The 17,829-nt window shown below is 35.7% G+C and overlaps 1 protein-coding gene across 1 annotated transcript in view; it reads left to right on the plus strand.

The window, feature by feature from the left end:
• Positions 1–4,553: 4,553 nt before the first annotated feature.
• Positions 4,554–17,829, plus strand: part of LOC117409470 (calcium uniporter protein, mitochondrial-like) — a 50,599-nt gene continuing 37,323 nt past the window's right edge. The window contains exon 1 of the mRNA XM_034015582.3: positions 4,554–4,877. Within this exon, the coding sequence (XP_033871473.3) occupies positions 4,770–4,877 (108 nt within the window). The 5' untranslated portion in view covers positions 4,554–4,769. The remainder of the gene's footprint in view (positions 4,878–17,829) is intronic.

Here is a 17,829-nt window from a genome sequence, read left to right on the forward strand (position 1 = left end):
GGGCATCTGCTAAGAAATAAATAAACCTTAGATAATCCACATAAGTAAATATCAAATTTGTTGGATTAAACTCTCTATGTGTTTTAATAGAACACAACTCTGCCAATTTAGGCTTTAAGTCCATCCATCTTACTCATCAACTGAAAAGGCAGATTAAAAAAATTAACCATTCAAAGTACATCCAAATTTATTTAAATTATGTGTATGTTAAAAAATATATATATGTGTCCGTTTTATGTATGCCCTGCTACATTTTTACATATTGTGCAATATATCGAGAGAACTGCCTTTCCAATTACTAATGACATTCTATAGTACAAGTTATTGAGAGTTTAAGACACTGTATGGAGGATCTTGTCTGTCACGAGTTTATGTCTCATTTATACATTATGTACTTACAGATCATTTATTATATACGCTTTAGATTTGTACATACTTGTGATGAAACCTGTTTCGGACAGGCTGACCGGGGTAAGGAGACTCGGAGTCAGGATGTGCCGGGAAAATAAAAGACTTTTAATCAAACAAAATACACAAAACAAAAGGCACAATGGCCAACCAAAAAGACAAACACAAAAACAGGCTCTAAACAAACTATACCAAAAAATAACCACTCACTCTCTCATACAGCTCTTCCCACTCTCACAAACACTCACCAACTAACATACCCAACCACTCCCTTTTATACAGGTGCCTGGGGTAATTGGGCAATTCGCACCTCATTAGTCCAGGCACATTCCACACATTCCTCACACAAACTCACTGAACCACACCCCAAACTCACTCTAAACAATACAAAAACCACAAAACCACCACAAAATAGGCTGCACCCCATCACAGGGATATATGGCGATGACAGTCATTCGGTACATATGTCACACTTACGTGTACATAGTGTTGATATAGATAATGTTGATCAGCTGTTTTTAATATCTGAATCCTGTTAAATAATTATTTATAAAACACCCAGAAGCACATCAATATTAATAGAATTCCATGAGGGGTTTTGTGTTTAAATATTTATGGGATTTTAATATTATATGGTATAATTTTGTAAATTAATGATTTGAAATGCACCACGTAAATCCCTTTTACAGCTGAAGTTAATGCATTGAGTTTGATGCATGAGTGTTAATTTTGCAGAACATTCTGATATTTTTCATCAGTCCGCTACTTGATATTGTGTTGACTGGAGATGAGATTAATCAAAAAGGTGTTACACTTTTTTGAATATTTGATTATTTTTCAGACAGTACAATATAAATGTGAGATATCTGAATGTTATTTTTAGGATTTATTGATTTTTAGAAGTATCAAATTCAAGACACCCTGCAAACAAAAAAAATATTTTCATATACTATATATATATATATATATATATATATATACACATACACATTCTTCCATGACCTGTTACCAATAACACACTTTTACCAAAGATAACATATTATTTATCCATGAAGGTGACTGTAGCAGAGGTTGTGATAACCAATGTGTTCAAAATAAGACTGTCTGAAAAATGTTAATGTTAATGTTATAATTAATGGACACCACTGTACATAACTAATGTTTGTGTGTCACTATATATTTAGTAGTGTATGGTGATTACATTAAAAGTATTGCAATTTACTAACTCCTATCTAATGGATGTGGATGTGAAGAAACTCCCAGGAACTGCATTTTGTACAGACTGTAGTCCGATTAACTGTTACAGATCTGTTTTTTTTCTATGGTTTTGGATAGCTGACAAAACAGTTTAAAATCCAAAACCAATATAAGGTAATCATGGTTTATATGGTAACATACATTTGTATTTATTATAAAATAAAAGGTCAAGGAGCAGGCCATCAAGGTTAAACAGAGGAATGTGTTCTCAATTAGAGTTTGGTTAAACTTGGTTTGGTTGAAATAAAAGGATTCAGGCATCTTTTAATGCAACTAATATTGATCAGTGTTACTGTAATTAAAGCCTGGCAAATTGTTTAATTTAGTTCTTTTACATGGTGGTTTCGTTCAAGTAAGAAAATTCGCCCAAAGAGTTTCTTCTTAATCTGTATTATTTCAATTTAATTTTAGCATCCTGGAAAGGCATCTGACATTCTGAAAAAAAAACTTTCAGGATGATATTTATACATTTGCCCAAAATATTGAGCTCTGGGCTTATAAAATGTTGATAATACTGACATTCTAACAAAGTGTGTTAGCAGGAAAACTGTATCATGCATTACAGATTGAATGAAAATAAATGTAGCTAAAAAATATAGGTGTCAAAAAAGTAAGTGTTCAATGTGACTTATCTGCGATGTATTTAATGTTGAAATATATACAGTATATAAATAGCATCTTGTATTGGAACTTTTGACATTTTATTCTTCAGTACTCAGAATTTCAATTTGTTCACGAACATACATATAAATAGATTTTAACATTATCCACAAAACCACCACATAATGCAGCACAATGCTCACTGGACACTAAATTATCGTGAATATAAAATATAACAAAAGTTTAAATAAATGACAAAAAGTAGGAAAAATGAATGCAATGCTATTCAACAAAACATGCGAACAGATCTGATCGAAATTTTAATACAGTGTACATATTTTTAGTTGAGTATATTTGACTGTTTTAGTATCAGATATGGTAAAGAAATTGCATGTCAAAAAATGTTCTGTATAAAATTGACTTTTTGGATTTTGCTGTCTGGTTGCTTATAATTAAACTTATTCAGAACATTTAATATTTCAGTTACAGTATTTCCTGAAGCGTAACAAGTCCGCTGATCATAATATATTGAACACTGGTATTAACCTTTTTAACCATCCAGCTTGGGTTAAAGGCAGTTAGGCCGAGAACTGTCTTTTGTGCCATACTGTATTTGAAAAAAAATTAAGTCTGAGCTCAAAACCATTAACATCTTGGCATGTCTGCCTGAACTTGAACACATCAATATTATAATGTTAATACTATTCAACATTGAATTAAATTGCCAAAAATATTATAATACCTGTACTGCCTGTTTACAAAAATAATTATTTTCTCCAATCTTTATTTCCCCTAGATGCATACATTGCTGTTTATTGAATGGTCCTGGTGGGGAGAAATTAAATCAGTGGTTCGCCATTGTGTCTGTTTACTGGATTTGTCCATAGTTTAGCCTACTGTTTACTCTCTCATTAAGCATGTGTTGTTGATAATTGTTGAAATATTTTAAAGGCATATGGAAGCTTTGTTGTCATAGCTCGGACAATTCAAAAGAGGGATTAGTTTTTCTGTAACATCCTCATTGGTTAATACAATGTATTATTATTAGGATTCTGATCTTGACTGCTCTCTTGTCTTCTTTTTTAATTGTATTATTTTATTTGGTGACAGTATATACAGCAATATAAATTGATTATAATAATTAAGCCAAACTTTGCTCATTTCTGTTTTGTTTTCAAACTCCTTCAAGGTGTGTAAAGGCATGAGAGTGAGCAGAACACTGGCTGAGCACACACAATACTTACATTTTTTTATTAGGCCTGTATTTTGTCACACTTGTACTTGCTTGAACCAAAATCATTGTATTTATCTTGCTCTTAATTGTATTATTACTTGTACTGTGATACTTGAAATGTATTTGCTTACAATTGTAAGTCGCCCTGGATAAGGGCGTCTGCTAATAAATAAATAAATAAATAAATAATTAATAATGGGCTCTTAGACAAAATATTGCCTATTTATTTTCTTTGTGGTTTTGTGTTGGATTAATAGCCTACTGATACTTCTATGTCTCACATCTTCATTTGTAAGCCTCACTGTTAGCATGTGTTGTATTTCACATAGTGTGGCATTTGATATGTTCGGTAAAGTTAATTAACCGAAATTACAATGAGTAAGCTTTGAAAAACATAGGAGTGAGATTTAGGAACACTATTAAAATGCAGTGTCGATTCTTTGTTTTAGAAGTGAGGCTGCTAAAATTGCCACAAAAAAATGATAGTGAGTCAGTCAAATAATATGATAAACACATTCTCATTTTCTCCAGGTTTATTTATTTTTTTATGTATGAACCAGAGAGGATCCACATACTCTTCCAATTGTATTCTCCATGAAACTACACCACGAACAAATGGATTCGGATCTTTCCGGAAATACTAGTATCGGTTAGACTTTAAAGTTGCAAACTCCTATCCCGCAAAACTAACGTTAAACGCATCTAAGTAATATTTTGGCTTTTATTATTATTATTATTATTTATTTCTTAGCAGACGCCCTTATCCAGGGCGACTTACAATTGTTACAAGATATCACATTATACATTATTTCACATTATACAGATATCACATTAAGATAACTGTATACCATTGCCATGTTAATAACAACTGTGTCCCTGCCAACGACACTATAAAACCCACCCTTTCTCAAGGAAGGTAAATAAAATGTTGGGGTTGGCATCCGATTTGGCAAAACATCGAAACTTTTGTTTTGAAGACTTTATGTCGGTAGAATTCTATTAGCTAATTAAAAAAATAACCCTCCCCTTTAAATCCGTAACAACCAATGGGCTGATACTAGCTGAGTGGAGGGCTGAGCTTGACGAGTGAAGCTGAATTTTATTTTTGCATTTCTGGGCGCAGTTGTAGTAGTAAAGACTATCGCTACCACCATTAATACTACACAACGGGAGCGAGATGGCTGGCTGTTGAGTAATAAAGCAATTCGTTATACACTTATATCATCACACAATGACAAAATTCTACAGGAAAGCAGAGTAATTCAAAGAAATGGTTTGGTTAGGAAGCATTGCCAAGCTGCAAGTTGCAGCTCTTCGGAGAGCTTTCTCCTGCGCTGTTGTCAAAACGAGCACGAACCAGGTTAAGATACTTTCTCAGGTAAGTTTAAACCAAAATATCTATGAAAAAGTAGGGGGAAAGGCAAAAGATAAATCACTATTTCATTTAGCAAGGAGCAAGATGTTCTGTCTCTTTTCACACAATGTAAGATTGTTTCCAATCCAGTGATCTCTGCTCGGATACTGCTAATCTCGTGTTGTAATTGATTTCTTCTGAATTCTTTTTGTCATAACATTTTGTTTTCTCGAGAGAACTTTCTGGTGGTCTAAAAATCATAAAGGACAACTTTGTTTTGTACGCATTTGGACTTTTTGCTAAGGATTTTTCTCAAATGATTATTTTTCATCTAATTTACAATTTGACCAGACAGCAGACAACAGGTTAAATTAACGTTATATCGGTTTAACCAAGTGACGCCCAGGCACTGTTATTGGTACAGTAAAACTGTTGCTTGGACCCGTGAAGAAACGCATTCCATTAGGGTTTGTGCACAACTGAATTACTGTGCTGTATGCAACTTAGCAAAGCTTAGCAAAGCTGAATGTCTACTGATGTTTTAAATGCAGGTTTCTACTCATAATTGGCAAACAGTACTGTTAGACTTCCCATTTGTCATTATTAATTCTAATGTATGCCTCTGAAGATGTGACATTATAATACAGAGCGTCCCTCAGAGCTCCATGTTGGTCTGCTGAATTTCATTTTTGCAGTTCTGGGCACAGCTGTAATATAGTGGATGTCCTACATATTTAGGTAAATCACCTGTCCCACAGAATAGCTCACCTGGAGGTGTCTCTCTGTCCTAAAGAGAAGTGGGGGAGTCTGGTTAAAACCTAGGCCAACACCTTTTTTTCACGGTTTGCCAGCCTGTGTATTCCTAGTAATGTTGGGATTTTCCACATGTGTTAGCACAGACAGTGCTCCTATGAGCAGCAACAGGACAACATCCAAGTTTTACTGCTTGTTAAAACAGAATTGAAGTGCAGTGCATGCAAAAAGCAAGAGCTAAAAGTGCTGTGTGATGAATGAATTTAAGCCGTTTTAAGCTGCAGTCTCTCACAATCCTGTGTTCAGTTTTACAGTAATATCAAATTTGTTTTCTGCTGGGCAGTTCCACAAATTGGACAACATAGTCAAAATTACAAAATGACCCTTTTTTGAATGCAACCATGTGATAACTGAAATGTATCGGGGGTATATTGTAATTATTGTAATTATTTTCTTATTATGATTTTGAACTACATTATAATTTACTGAAAGGTTACACCTGTTTAATAAGGGCTTGTAAGTAATTATGTAAACAATTATATTTATTCATTCTGTTATATTTTAACATTTTGTACCGAGCAATTTCAAACACCATAAAAAATATTATTTTCTCTGAGCTACAATCAAGGAGGAAGATTGCTTCTGTTGTAGTGTATTGATAAGGGTATACGTACATATAGAATAATTGTACTTAAGTCCTGAAACATCACAGATATTTTGATACCATCCCACTGTGGATAAAAGTCAGTTGTTCTGAGTACGACTGACACCATGGTATTTTAGAATCATTTCTCCCTTATGAAGAAACGTGGACAAATTATTTCTATCTGAATTATAGTCCTAATTGGTTGACATACTATGCCCAAGTAAAAATCCACTTCATGATTATACTAATGACTGCCCACATCTTAAGTGTATAAAGTGGTGCGTCAGAAATTGTGAACTGCCTTGCTTTACATTTCTCTGTAGTTTTGTTGCCTGTGCTCCCTGTACAGATGTTGTTGAGCAGCTTTACAGTTTAGCATTCCCTGTGAAACCTGCTCTGTCCTGTGTCACTGAGATCCAAATAGATATGCTCATTGCAGCAGTAGTTTACAGGTACAGTAGCTTCCTTTTCAGCAGCAACAGCTCCAGCATGTTGTCATCGAGCTTGTAGAGGGAAGTGACATTGCTGAGGTGGAACGGTGAGTACTGTTGTCTTTAACATACTGTAGCAGTCATAAGGGAGAGTAGTGTGATGGTTAACAAGAGGGATGACAAGTAGCAGAGGGAAGGTTCACATTTCCATTTAAAAATAGTTTTTGTGGGTTTGTGGCTGAGATGCAATATTGTGATAAAGATAAGGAGCTTAAAAATAGTTGGCACTGCATAAACATCTTATTCATTACAGTCAAATAATTACTCCTAAGGCTAGCGTACATAATATCGTCTCTTGGGTTGAAAAGTGTGAGTTCAGAAACACGTTTTCACACAGCTAACAAAGTGAGGCCTAATTTATGCCATCTTTGAAGCTTTTAAAATGTTTAAAGCACCTTGCTTTACTTGCTTGGATCTTAAATCTAATTTATGTCATCTTTGAAGCTTTTAAAATGTTTAAAGCACCTTGCTTTACTTGCTTGGATCTTAAATCTAAATTAAAGCTAACAAAAAAACAAGGTGGCGTATTCTTGCCTGGTGGGCTTCAGTTTAATATGACTTTTTTAAAAGATTGTCCCAAAAGCTCTTCACAACAGTGGGAGTCAAGTTAGCACTAAATATTTTGAAGGCCTCCCCCATGGCCAATAAAAGAGTAGCAGGGACATTGCATTTCTTTAAAATGGCTGCTCTATTTCAATAGCACTGTAAATTGTGGTAAGTGAACATATTGTAATAGTGTTAAAGATTATTTAGTGAAGTATTTCATTTTAAAATGTTGTTTGTTTGTTTTTTAAATTGAACCTGTATTTCTCTCTTAATATTACTCAGGGTGTGGTCGCACAAACTATTTTGTACCGTTTCATTCACATCTCAAAAACAATACTTAAGAATTCCCGTGAACGGAGCATGTGTATTTGTAAATTTGCTGCCTCCGTCTCTACCATTTCTGATGCCAACTTCATATTTCTGATGCCACAGTGTTCAAACCTCTGGCCAAAACAAGCCCTAAATTTTTGCTCAACTGCAAAGAATACTGTGGTTTGCTGTGAAGCAGTCCAAATGCATACCAGTAGACCTCATGTTAGGGGAATGTGCAGAGAAACTAGTATGATTCAGACAAGTGCATAACATAAAGTAGCTTATATTGCACAGTCAGTTTCTTCAGCAGTCAGACTGTCAACTAAATTGACCACTTTACCTCGCTATCAAGATGCCTGTATCAACAGACCCTACTTGTGCTTTATAATGACGATACTGAATAGTTCTGGTCAGACACCCAGCTTTTCAGAGCAAAAATCGTTCAGCTGTATAGCCTGTTGTTATCTTGGAGTGCATGATTCAGCTTTCTTTATATTAAGCAGCAGTGTTTATTGATATTGTGAGCGTGAGCCTCCTTCACAATGCAAAGACCTTTCTTTTTATAATGGATATTATTCCACTGATAGTCTAGTGTAAAATAATCCAAATGAACCACCTGTTTTTTTTCCCTTTTTTTTTAAAAATAGTTTTCAGTGAAGCAAGTCTTGGTGTTAAATGGACAATTATCTTACACACCAAGTGCTTAAACCCCTGAATAGGAGAGAAGTGCCAGTCATAGGTATCTTTTTAGTTTGATTTATTTTTCTAATTTACATTTTTTGTAATCTAATCTGAGTAAAATCATGTTGAAATGTTATTTTATTTCCAGTAAGTCTGCTAACTGTCAGATTTTAGAGCTATAGTGTGCAGTCTGAATAACATTTGATTGTTATTTAGGTTCTAAACAAGCCATTTGTATTTGTCCTTTTTTTTTCAGCACTCAATAAGAGCTTTACAGAAATGTGATGGTCGTAATCCATAATAGATCAGTAATAGATACATCGAGTTGCTGTACAGTGTGGGGCAGCAGTGTGGAGTAGTGGTTAGGGCTCTGGACTCTTGACCGGAGGGTCATGGGTTCAATCCCAGGTGGGGGACACTGCTGCTGTACCCTTGAGCAAGGTACTTTACCTAGATTGCTCCAGTAAAAACCCAACTGTATAAATGGGTAATTGTATGTGAAAATAATGTGATCTGTATAATGTGATATCTTGTAACGATTGTAAGTCGCCCTGGATAAGGGCGTCTGCTAAGAAATAAGTAATAATAATAATAATAATAATAATAATAATACACAGCAAAGCATGGCACATTTGAAAGCTGATCTGTTGAATTGCACTCTACAGATGGCTTTGACTAAATTGGGTGCTTAGACTTGCATTGTAAAAATCTTACAGCAGTCATCCATCCTAGTCCAGAGTTCAGCTCGTCAGTAGTAGAAAATGGTTCAGAAACACGTGCAATCTGTTACAGCTGGCAGACTGCTCGGGTGGGATTCAGGTTCTGTTGGTTGTCTCCGTGGTGCCTCGTCTTTTACTTGCATTGCATTCAGACCTTTTCTTTTTGTTTAGGTAAATAACCTCTTCAGCCTGTTTTTGACTTTTCAAATTGGAGCACTGCCGATTACGTGGGTGTCAGCGTGTGAAAAAGATCTATTAGTTTGCCGGCAAAAATAATTGGATTGGAAAATAACCAAGCCATAGAATTTACTGCAGGCCGGGAGAGAGGAAAGTTGTTGATAATGTCCGTTAATTGCACATTTAGTGTGTGAAATTAGCATTAGTGAGCAGAACGGTTAGTGGTGTCAGTTTAGTTTTTTATTGTTGCTGCACGATACTTTTTGTGATGTGCGGAGTGGAGGGATTATAAGCAAAACAAGAACATGTGTGTGAATTTTTTTTTATTTTTTATTTATTTATTTATTTTTTTTAAGATGCCATATTTTGGGATTTGAAAATGGTTTTCTCCAATGATACAGTAACTATCAGGACTTATGTCCCATGCGTTGTAATTTGATGTCATCTGAAAAGTAAAAAAATGCAAATCTTTGTCTGAAAATAAAAAATAAAAAAAACTCCCAGGCTCCCTCAGTTACAGCTGCAGAGTCCCACTATCCTGTTCAGATTTATACTAAAATATACAGGGTCAGACAAGTGAGAGCCTACAGAAAGTAAATGGCTTCAAATGCTACAGTATTTAAATGTTTTATTTTGATAATTAGCACCACATTTCAGTAAAATACAGTAAACGACTGCTCTACTTCTGGGACTTTTTCTTCTGAATTTGAAGTGACGTACATTGATCACCTGAACAACCGGGGAGCATTTGGGTGTAACTACTTACACTACAGTACTAAACAAACATTTGCCATTCACCAAGGTGGGCCATTTACTTAATTCAGTACAGTCAGTAATTCTATAAGCATTCCCTTTAAGGAAGCTTGCTGTATGTTTTTGTAAAACCATAGTGCTTTTATTATTCTGTAAGCCAGGTTTCTTCTTGGATATCGTACAAGACAAATACTCATTTGTATTCCATTGTACCTTCCTTAAATTTTGCCCCCAGGGATGCTTTGTTTTTGTTCAAACTCCCATTGCTGGTTTCTTTCCCGTTTTTTCTTAAATACAGTCAGCTGTCATTCATACCAATTAAGTGACCAGCAAAAAAAAAAGGTCTTATCGGGGAGTCAAAGCCAAATGCACACTGTCAGTTTTTATTGAAGTTACTGTAACACTGAAATAACATGAATTACAATACAATTAAAAGTATTCTAAATGTAAAAGTACTGCACATTTTAAAAGGGCGTCTGCTAAAAAATAAATAATAATAATAATAATAAAACAAGATTGCAAGTGAACTTTTAAATCTGCTTGTCCCAGCTGCTGTGCTAATTCCGTAGCTTTGTGTCATACTGTTGTGGTCCCAGATACAGAAACATTCTGATCACAGGCATTTTTAGACCACAAAAGCCAGGTGCCCTCAACATCAGGTATGGATCAAATCAGACATGCTGACGACTTGCATCCACAGTTTGCTGTATTATTGTATTATTGTATCATTGTATCCTGGTTTTTCAGAGTGGTTGATGGGGAATGTTGAAATTTGCAGCAACATCTTTCTTTTTCTTGTGCAGTGGTGCATCAGACACAGCTTTCAACACTTCCACTTTTGTCTGCAAGGACAATGGGTGTTTTTTTGGGCTGCTTTATGGAAATGGCATTGATGCATGATCACTATGGCAACTTGAAATGCATCAGAGTCAGTAGTCCCAAAACGACACTAAAATACAGTACAGAGGTGCTAATATGGGTGCAAGTGAATCCCAATATCCTTTATACTTAGCTGTTCGAACTAGGGCAATTTGTTTCGTTCAAATTTTTCTTCCAAAATAATTTGCACAAACAGGAAATTCATGTTAAGTGAATTCATATTATAAGAAGTCATTTGCAAGACGTTCTACTAAATTGGACCGGGACCTTGTAGGAAATGTGATTAATCCAAGTTCATTTTAGAGAATTGACTGTACATTCAGCATTGCTTACTAAATGAGGAGCACACTTTTAGGAATGTAGAGTTACTTTACACATTTTCTTTTTTTTTCTCATGTGGTTGTTGGCTCCGAAGTGTAAACCTAAAAGCCCTACTTGGCAAAATACTGTATAAAATTACTGTTCTAAACTAAGTTACTACATTTTAATGATAAATATGTTTTTTCTTTACAACCATGTAGTACAGTAAAGTTTAATTAATCTTTTGATATTATTTACATTAATATTCTGTATCCATTCCCAGACCATAATGGCACCATCTTTGAGAAATGAATAAGAATCAATGTTGCACAATCCAAGATAACAACCTTCCAAAAATATGATGTGGTAAAAACAGAGTAATGGTCACAGTTCTTGTTTTCACAAGCATTGTGTTCTTGTCTTTTGGAGTAAGCTGCCGCAAAGCTAAACTCCATGCCTATCCTAACTTCAGATTCAGTCGATGACATGTGAATCCTGTTTGCATGTGGGTTGAGGAATTGTTGTTGATTAGATTTTGGAGGTTATGCTGCAGCTGCCTGGTTGGATTCAAATAAGGGTGTTGCAATACAATAAGGTCATGTTAAGAACATCTCCTGGGACCACAGTACATATTACAGTACATGTTGTAGTCCTGACAGGCTACTTTGTATGATGCCCTGTACAGTACTATATGAGAAATGGGTTCAGCCCTACTGTTGTGGTACTCCGTGCTATACAGATTTCAAGTTTTGTATTTTATTTGGATTATTTCTCTTTTTATAACCTACTTTTTAGACTTCATACTTGGATACCCATCAGTAATAATGGAGTCTGTGTGCTCTCTCTCTCTCTCTCTCTCTCTCTCTCTCTCTCTCTCTCCAGTATTTACTCTCATCAGAGGCAGGATTCAGCCATTTTAATTAATCTTGGTGTACCTGCTGTAAAAGCAGAGACAGTTTGTATACAATTCAAGGAGTTGGATCCAATGTGTTTGACAGTGAAAACACACCTTAACAGTGTCTCAGCTCGCAATTCTGCTTTTTTTTTTATTCCCTCAACTTTGCCTGAAATGATCAGAGGCAAGCTGTGTTAAAAACGGACGTTCATCTCCCGTGACGACAACCAGATGTAACATGCTGATAAAGATCAACCAGCAAGAGTTGCAAATGAACCAAACCGAAAGATTCAGTGCAGCACAGTATTTCAAAGTGTGATGTACAGCAGTCACAAGGTTTAGATAGAGCAGACATGTCTTCAGAACATAGTCCTCTGGGTTACCAGGCAGCACACTCAATTGACAGAAATAGGTCCATTTTCAGTCCTGGTAAAACAAATACATACATAAATAAATACATTGGCATCACTTTATTTGCCAACAAGTGGCTGAGAATGCAAGACCAGAAAGGTGTCAATTAATCATTTGTCGCCAAATGTTCAGGCATGAAGAAAGAAAGTTGTTTTAATATTTTATTTTTCAGCTTTTTCTTGTAACATGATTGCTCTGTGCCTTGCATATTACTAATGGAACTAAGGACTCCTGTTTTCTCTTGACATGGTACAGATATATAGATTCACTTGGAATTAACTGTTTCATTAGCTGACAAAGGGCTTAAGATTTGAAATGTTTTTACTGTCTGTGTCTATGACAAGTCAGACTGGACCTTTAACATACAATAGGCTATTAATTAATGTCATAAAAAGTGTTGTACAGGTTTATGTGTTAATGTCAGTTCTATAATATGTACTCTGAGTGCACAATAAAGTTAGTTTGGAACTCTATTCTGCCAAACTTTGTTAGGTACAATACATGTATTAAGCATCCCCAGAGGGTAGCTTGTGTGTATTTGCAAATCTGACATTGCCACTAGCTTCTGTTTGTTTCACATTTTGTTTTAACCACATGTGATGCAGGCTATATAGTTGGTACATAGTTGTATACTATGATTCTCTCAATAAAGTTACATTACAGGTGGTATCCAGTGAACATTAACTGTTTTAATTCCACATTGTTTTAACCTCTGGTTTAATTAATGAGACAGACTGACAATTGCTTTCCAGCAGTGCAGTTGGTAATCAGCCGTATTCTCTGATTCTCTCAATCAAGTTAATGTTCCTGTTAGATTATGCAAACGGGGGGTGCTTTGTTTTTGTACACAGAAACTCTAGTTAAGTATACAGTAGTATCATACTATACAATATATAGCTGCTGTATAGTGTGTCCCTTTTCCCCCAACCTGATACATTTATTTGATGAGCTTGATCAGTTGACAAGCAAAACCTGATAGAGCAGCAAATATGAGACTGGGTTGTAATTTGCAATGCTTGGGGAAAATTATCGTAAGATGCAGGCAGGTGAGATTTATATTGTGGTGGTTTGTGATTAAGATTTTTCAAGACATCCTGTCAAAAAAGAATAATTTCATTAGTTCTCCCTGCTGGCACTAATGAATGTTTGCCCAGAGATGCTATTTCCCTGTGCCAGCTGAATGAATATGATGAGGGATGCCTGTTTGGTGTGCAGTCAGGTTGAATACTTGACGTTTATGCTGGCTAACCCCCAGAAGAGTGTTTAAAAAGATATTCAGCTCAAACTAAATGTCTGGCCACAATATTTCCAAATGACACTCTTTGGTGTAACTCATTTATTGTGATTTCCCTGGTGACTGTTTTCTAGAATGCTGTAATTATGCTGGGATGAATAACAGGCTGCAGTTCAAATACTCAGTATACGTACTAAAGGGCATGCAGTAAATAAAGCAAGGCTAAGTCATTAGGGAAAGCAAGGGGGGAGTGATTAACATGCTGGACTCTCAAGGAACCACTCCTCCTTGTTGTTTTACAAATGAATTAACTATTGAATTTAAAGATTGTTTTTTTCCATAATGAATATTAAAAAGTAAGTAGTGACATGTTTACATGGAATATGTTTGTGAACAATTATTTTTCCAATAAACAGTCTTAAAAAAACAAAAAAAAATGAAAAGTAAGTAGCGGGGTTCCGAAAAATGTAGTGTTTCATAAGAATATAAGAAAGTTTACAAACAAGAGGAGGCCATTTGGCCCATCTTGCACATTTGGTTGTTAGTAGCTTATTGATCCCAGAATCTCATCAAGCAGCTTCTTGAAGGATCCCAGGGTGTCAGCTTCAACAACATTATTGGGGAGTTGGTTCCAGACCCTCAATTCTCTGTGTAAAAAGTGCCTCCTATTTTCTGTTCTGAATGCCCCTTTATCGAATCTCCATTTGTGACCCCTGGTCCTTGTTTCTTTTTTCAGATCGAAAAAGTCCCCTGGGCCGACATTGTCAATACCTTTTAGAATTTTGAATGCTTGAATCAGATCACCGCGTAGTCTTCTTTGTTCAAGACTGAATAGATTCAATTCTTTTAGCCTATCTGCATACGACATGCCTTTTAAACCCGGGATAATTGTGGTCGCTCTTCTTTGCACTCTTTCTAGAGCAGCAATATCCTTTTTGTAACGAGGTGACCAGAACTGAACACAATATTCTAGGTGAGGTCTTACTAATGCATTGTAAAGTTTTAACATTACTTCCCTTGATTTAAATTCTACACGTTTCACAATATATCCGAGCATCTTGTTGGCCATTTTTATAGCTTCCCCACATTGTCTAGATGACGACATTTCTGAGTCAACATAAACTCCTAGGTCTTTTTCATAGATTCCTTCTTCAATTTCAGTATCTCCCATATGATATTTATAATGCACATTTGTATTGCCTGCATGCAATACTTTACACTTTTCTCTATTAAATGTCATTTGCCATGTGTCTGCCCAGTTCAGAATGCTGTCTAGATCATTTTGAATGACCTTTGCTGCTTCAACAGTGTTTGCCACTCCTCCTATATTTGTGTCGGTCTGCAAATTTAACAAGTTTGCTTACTATACCAGAATCTAAATCATTAATGTAGATTAGGAGTAGCAGAGGACCTAATACTGATCCCTTGTGGTACACCACAGGTTACCTCGCTCCATTTTGAGGTTTCTCCTCTAATCAGTACTTTCTGTTTTCTACATGTTAACCACTCCCTAATCCATGTGCATGCATTTCCTTGAATCCCTACTGCATTCAGTTTGAGGATTAATCTTTTATGCGGGACTTTGTCAAAATCTTTCTGGAAAGCTAAATAAACCATGTCATATGCTTTGCAATTATCCATTGTCGATGTTGCATCCTCAGAAAAAATCAAGCAGGTTAGTTAGACACGATCTCCCTTTCCTAAAACCATGCTGACTGTCTCCCAGGATACTGTTATCATATAGGTAATTTTCCATTTTGGATCATATTATAGTTTCCATAAGTTTACATATAATAGAAGTCAGGCTTATTGGTCTGTAGTTACCTGGTTCGGTTTTGTCTCCCTTTTTGTGGATCGGTATTATGTTTGCAATTCTCCAGTCTGTTGGTACAACCCCTGTGTCAAGAGACTGTTGCATGATCGTGGTTAGCGGTTTGTAAATAACTTCTTTCATTGTTAACATCCTGACAACTTTTTACACTTATAACTTTAAAGTCTGTTTCAAAGCTGTTTTCAAAATGTCTGCTCTAGTGCACTGACAGTGTAAGGATTATTGCCCACATTGTCAAACTGGTAACACAACAATAACAATCCATGATGTGGTACAGAACAGGAAAGCCAGAGCACTTGTTAGGGACGGGTTCAGTTTGATTGTTGACAAATCAATTGCTCCGGAGGCTGGGAATAAGGAAATTCATAAAGACTGACGGCTATTGTGTTAACACTTAGTGAAGCAGTATAGCTGTGACGTTTTCGAGAGGAGGTCAGTTAAGAGTCTGAAAGCTTGCGTTTAACATTCAAAATGACCAAGGGTATTGATTGTAACAAATTAAAACTTTCAATTAGAACAGTGGTTTTGTGTTTCTACCTAGCAACATGACCTGAATACCGTAGGTCCTGAACAAATAAATCGGGTTGTTGACAGTTCAAGTTTGTGTTAGACGTAACAAGTGGCTGTGGTAATCCCATTGTGGCACTGGTACAGTAGTTTAATATTAGACATGTCGACGCATATGTCGCACTGGTGTATTAGTCACTCCCCCCTTTTTAAGGCCCCGCAAAAATGCCTAGAAAATCGATTTATTCAACGGTTTTTACAATACTTCCTTCTCTATCTTTACTTTCCTTTGAAAATGCCTTCTTATCTTTATTTCATATTTGAAAATGTTTTTTACGAGTGCTGATCCATGTCCACTCCTGTTAATGGGACTGTTCTTGAATTGGTGTGAGGAAAGCAGAAAACTCCACTTTCTGCTTTCTGAAAGTACCATACTTCAGTAAGTCACACCTGATATGGGGCTGTTGGAACAAGTGGAGCACAAACAAATTCTCAACATGCATCGTAGGAAAAAAACTACTGTGTGTAAAATAAGTGGTTCTGTACCATAAACTATGGCTCACTACAGTACTGACAATTTGGGGCCTGAAGCAAGTATTTAGTAGTTTTAGGTGGGAGGGAAAAAACGAATGTTTCACAAACAGTTCTCTTTAATCACTGTTTACTGTACTGGAATATAGGTTGATTCTGTTTACATTGCTGGCTGGGTATTAGTTTGCCGATTGCTGAGTAAAGAACAGATTGCAAACAGTATCTCCTATTCAATTTACGGTTGGCTGTACAGAAATGAGACATGGAAAATAAGCTTTATGTGGCCATAAAAAAGATAGATTGGTTAATCTTCACTAATATATACAGTAGAACCTATAAGATACGATACCCTCGATTTATCCAAGATGCACCTCTGGCATGTGTCATTTACACATGCTGCTGCCGACTGAACTGTATAGATGGTAACTGATCAATGCACATTTTGTTATCTAAAACAGTAAATTCAGCTCTTGGCAGGACAGAATGGATTCAGTTGCGGTTAAAAAAAAAAAATGTAATCGGTTTCACTTTTTACATGTTGTCACTTCATGTGAAAAAAAAGGCCCAGTTTCACCATGTTTAATAAAAGATACAAGAAAGCAAGGGATTTAAACGGTTACTGTACTGTTAAAAAGCTGAAACAAACATAAGCCAGTTTGTCTTTGTGTGCCCTTTTATAATTTTTTGTCAGTCATCAAACATTTAGTTTTGTATACTGTAGCAAAGAAACAGGGCATAAACAATTATTTTATTGTCAGTATCTAGTCATTATCTATATATAGTAGAAACCAATGTTTACTAGGGATTTCTCCAATTGACATACATGCAAGAACAGATGTACGTAACAAGAGATGATCACACTCCATTATCAAGACACTTGATCTAAAAAGTAAACAGGTGCACAGTATATGGCTGGAGAATATTAACTGGAGCAAAAAATGGCACAGATGATGTACTCTACAAGGTCAGCTTCTGGTTTGTTTGTATATTGTAACATTTCCATATGAATTACTAATTGAAGAAATTGGGAATGTGGCATTCCAACATGCACTAGTGTCTAGATAAGGTCAGAGGTTGAATGCTGATTATGCAACTGTGTCGCTTGTGACATTATAAAAGTGATAACTTAATCTCTGGGGGACCACCAGCTGTTCACATCACGTCACACTAAAATTCAGTGCACTGTTAAATACAAACTCAATTTAAAATGCACAAATTGAGCAGTTCCTCTATGTGCTCAAAGAGTGACAATACTGTGGTTTGTATGGAAGCCCATTTCCGCCACCAAAAAACCAAAAAAACCCAATACA

Source organism: Acipenser ruthenus, chromosome 2 (genome assembly GCF_902713425.1).
Source record: "Acipenser ruthenus chromosome 2, fAciRut3.2 maternal haplotype, whole genome shotgun sequence".
Taxonomy (NCBI): domain Eukaryota; kingdom Metazoa; phylum Chordata; class Actinopteri; order Acipenseriformes; family Acipenseridae; genus Acipenser; species Acipenser ruthenus.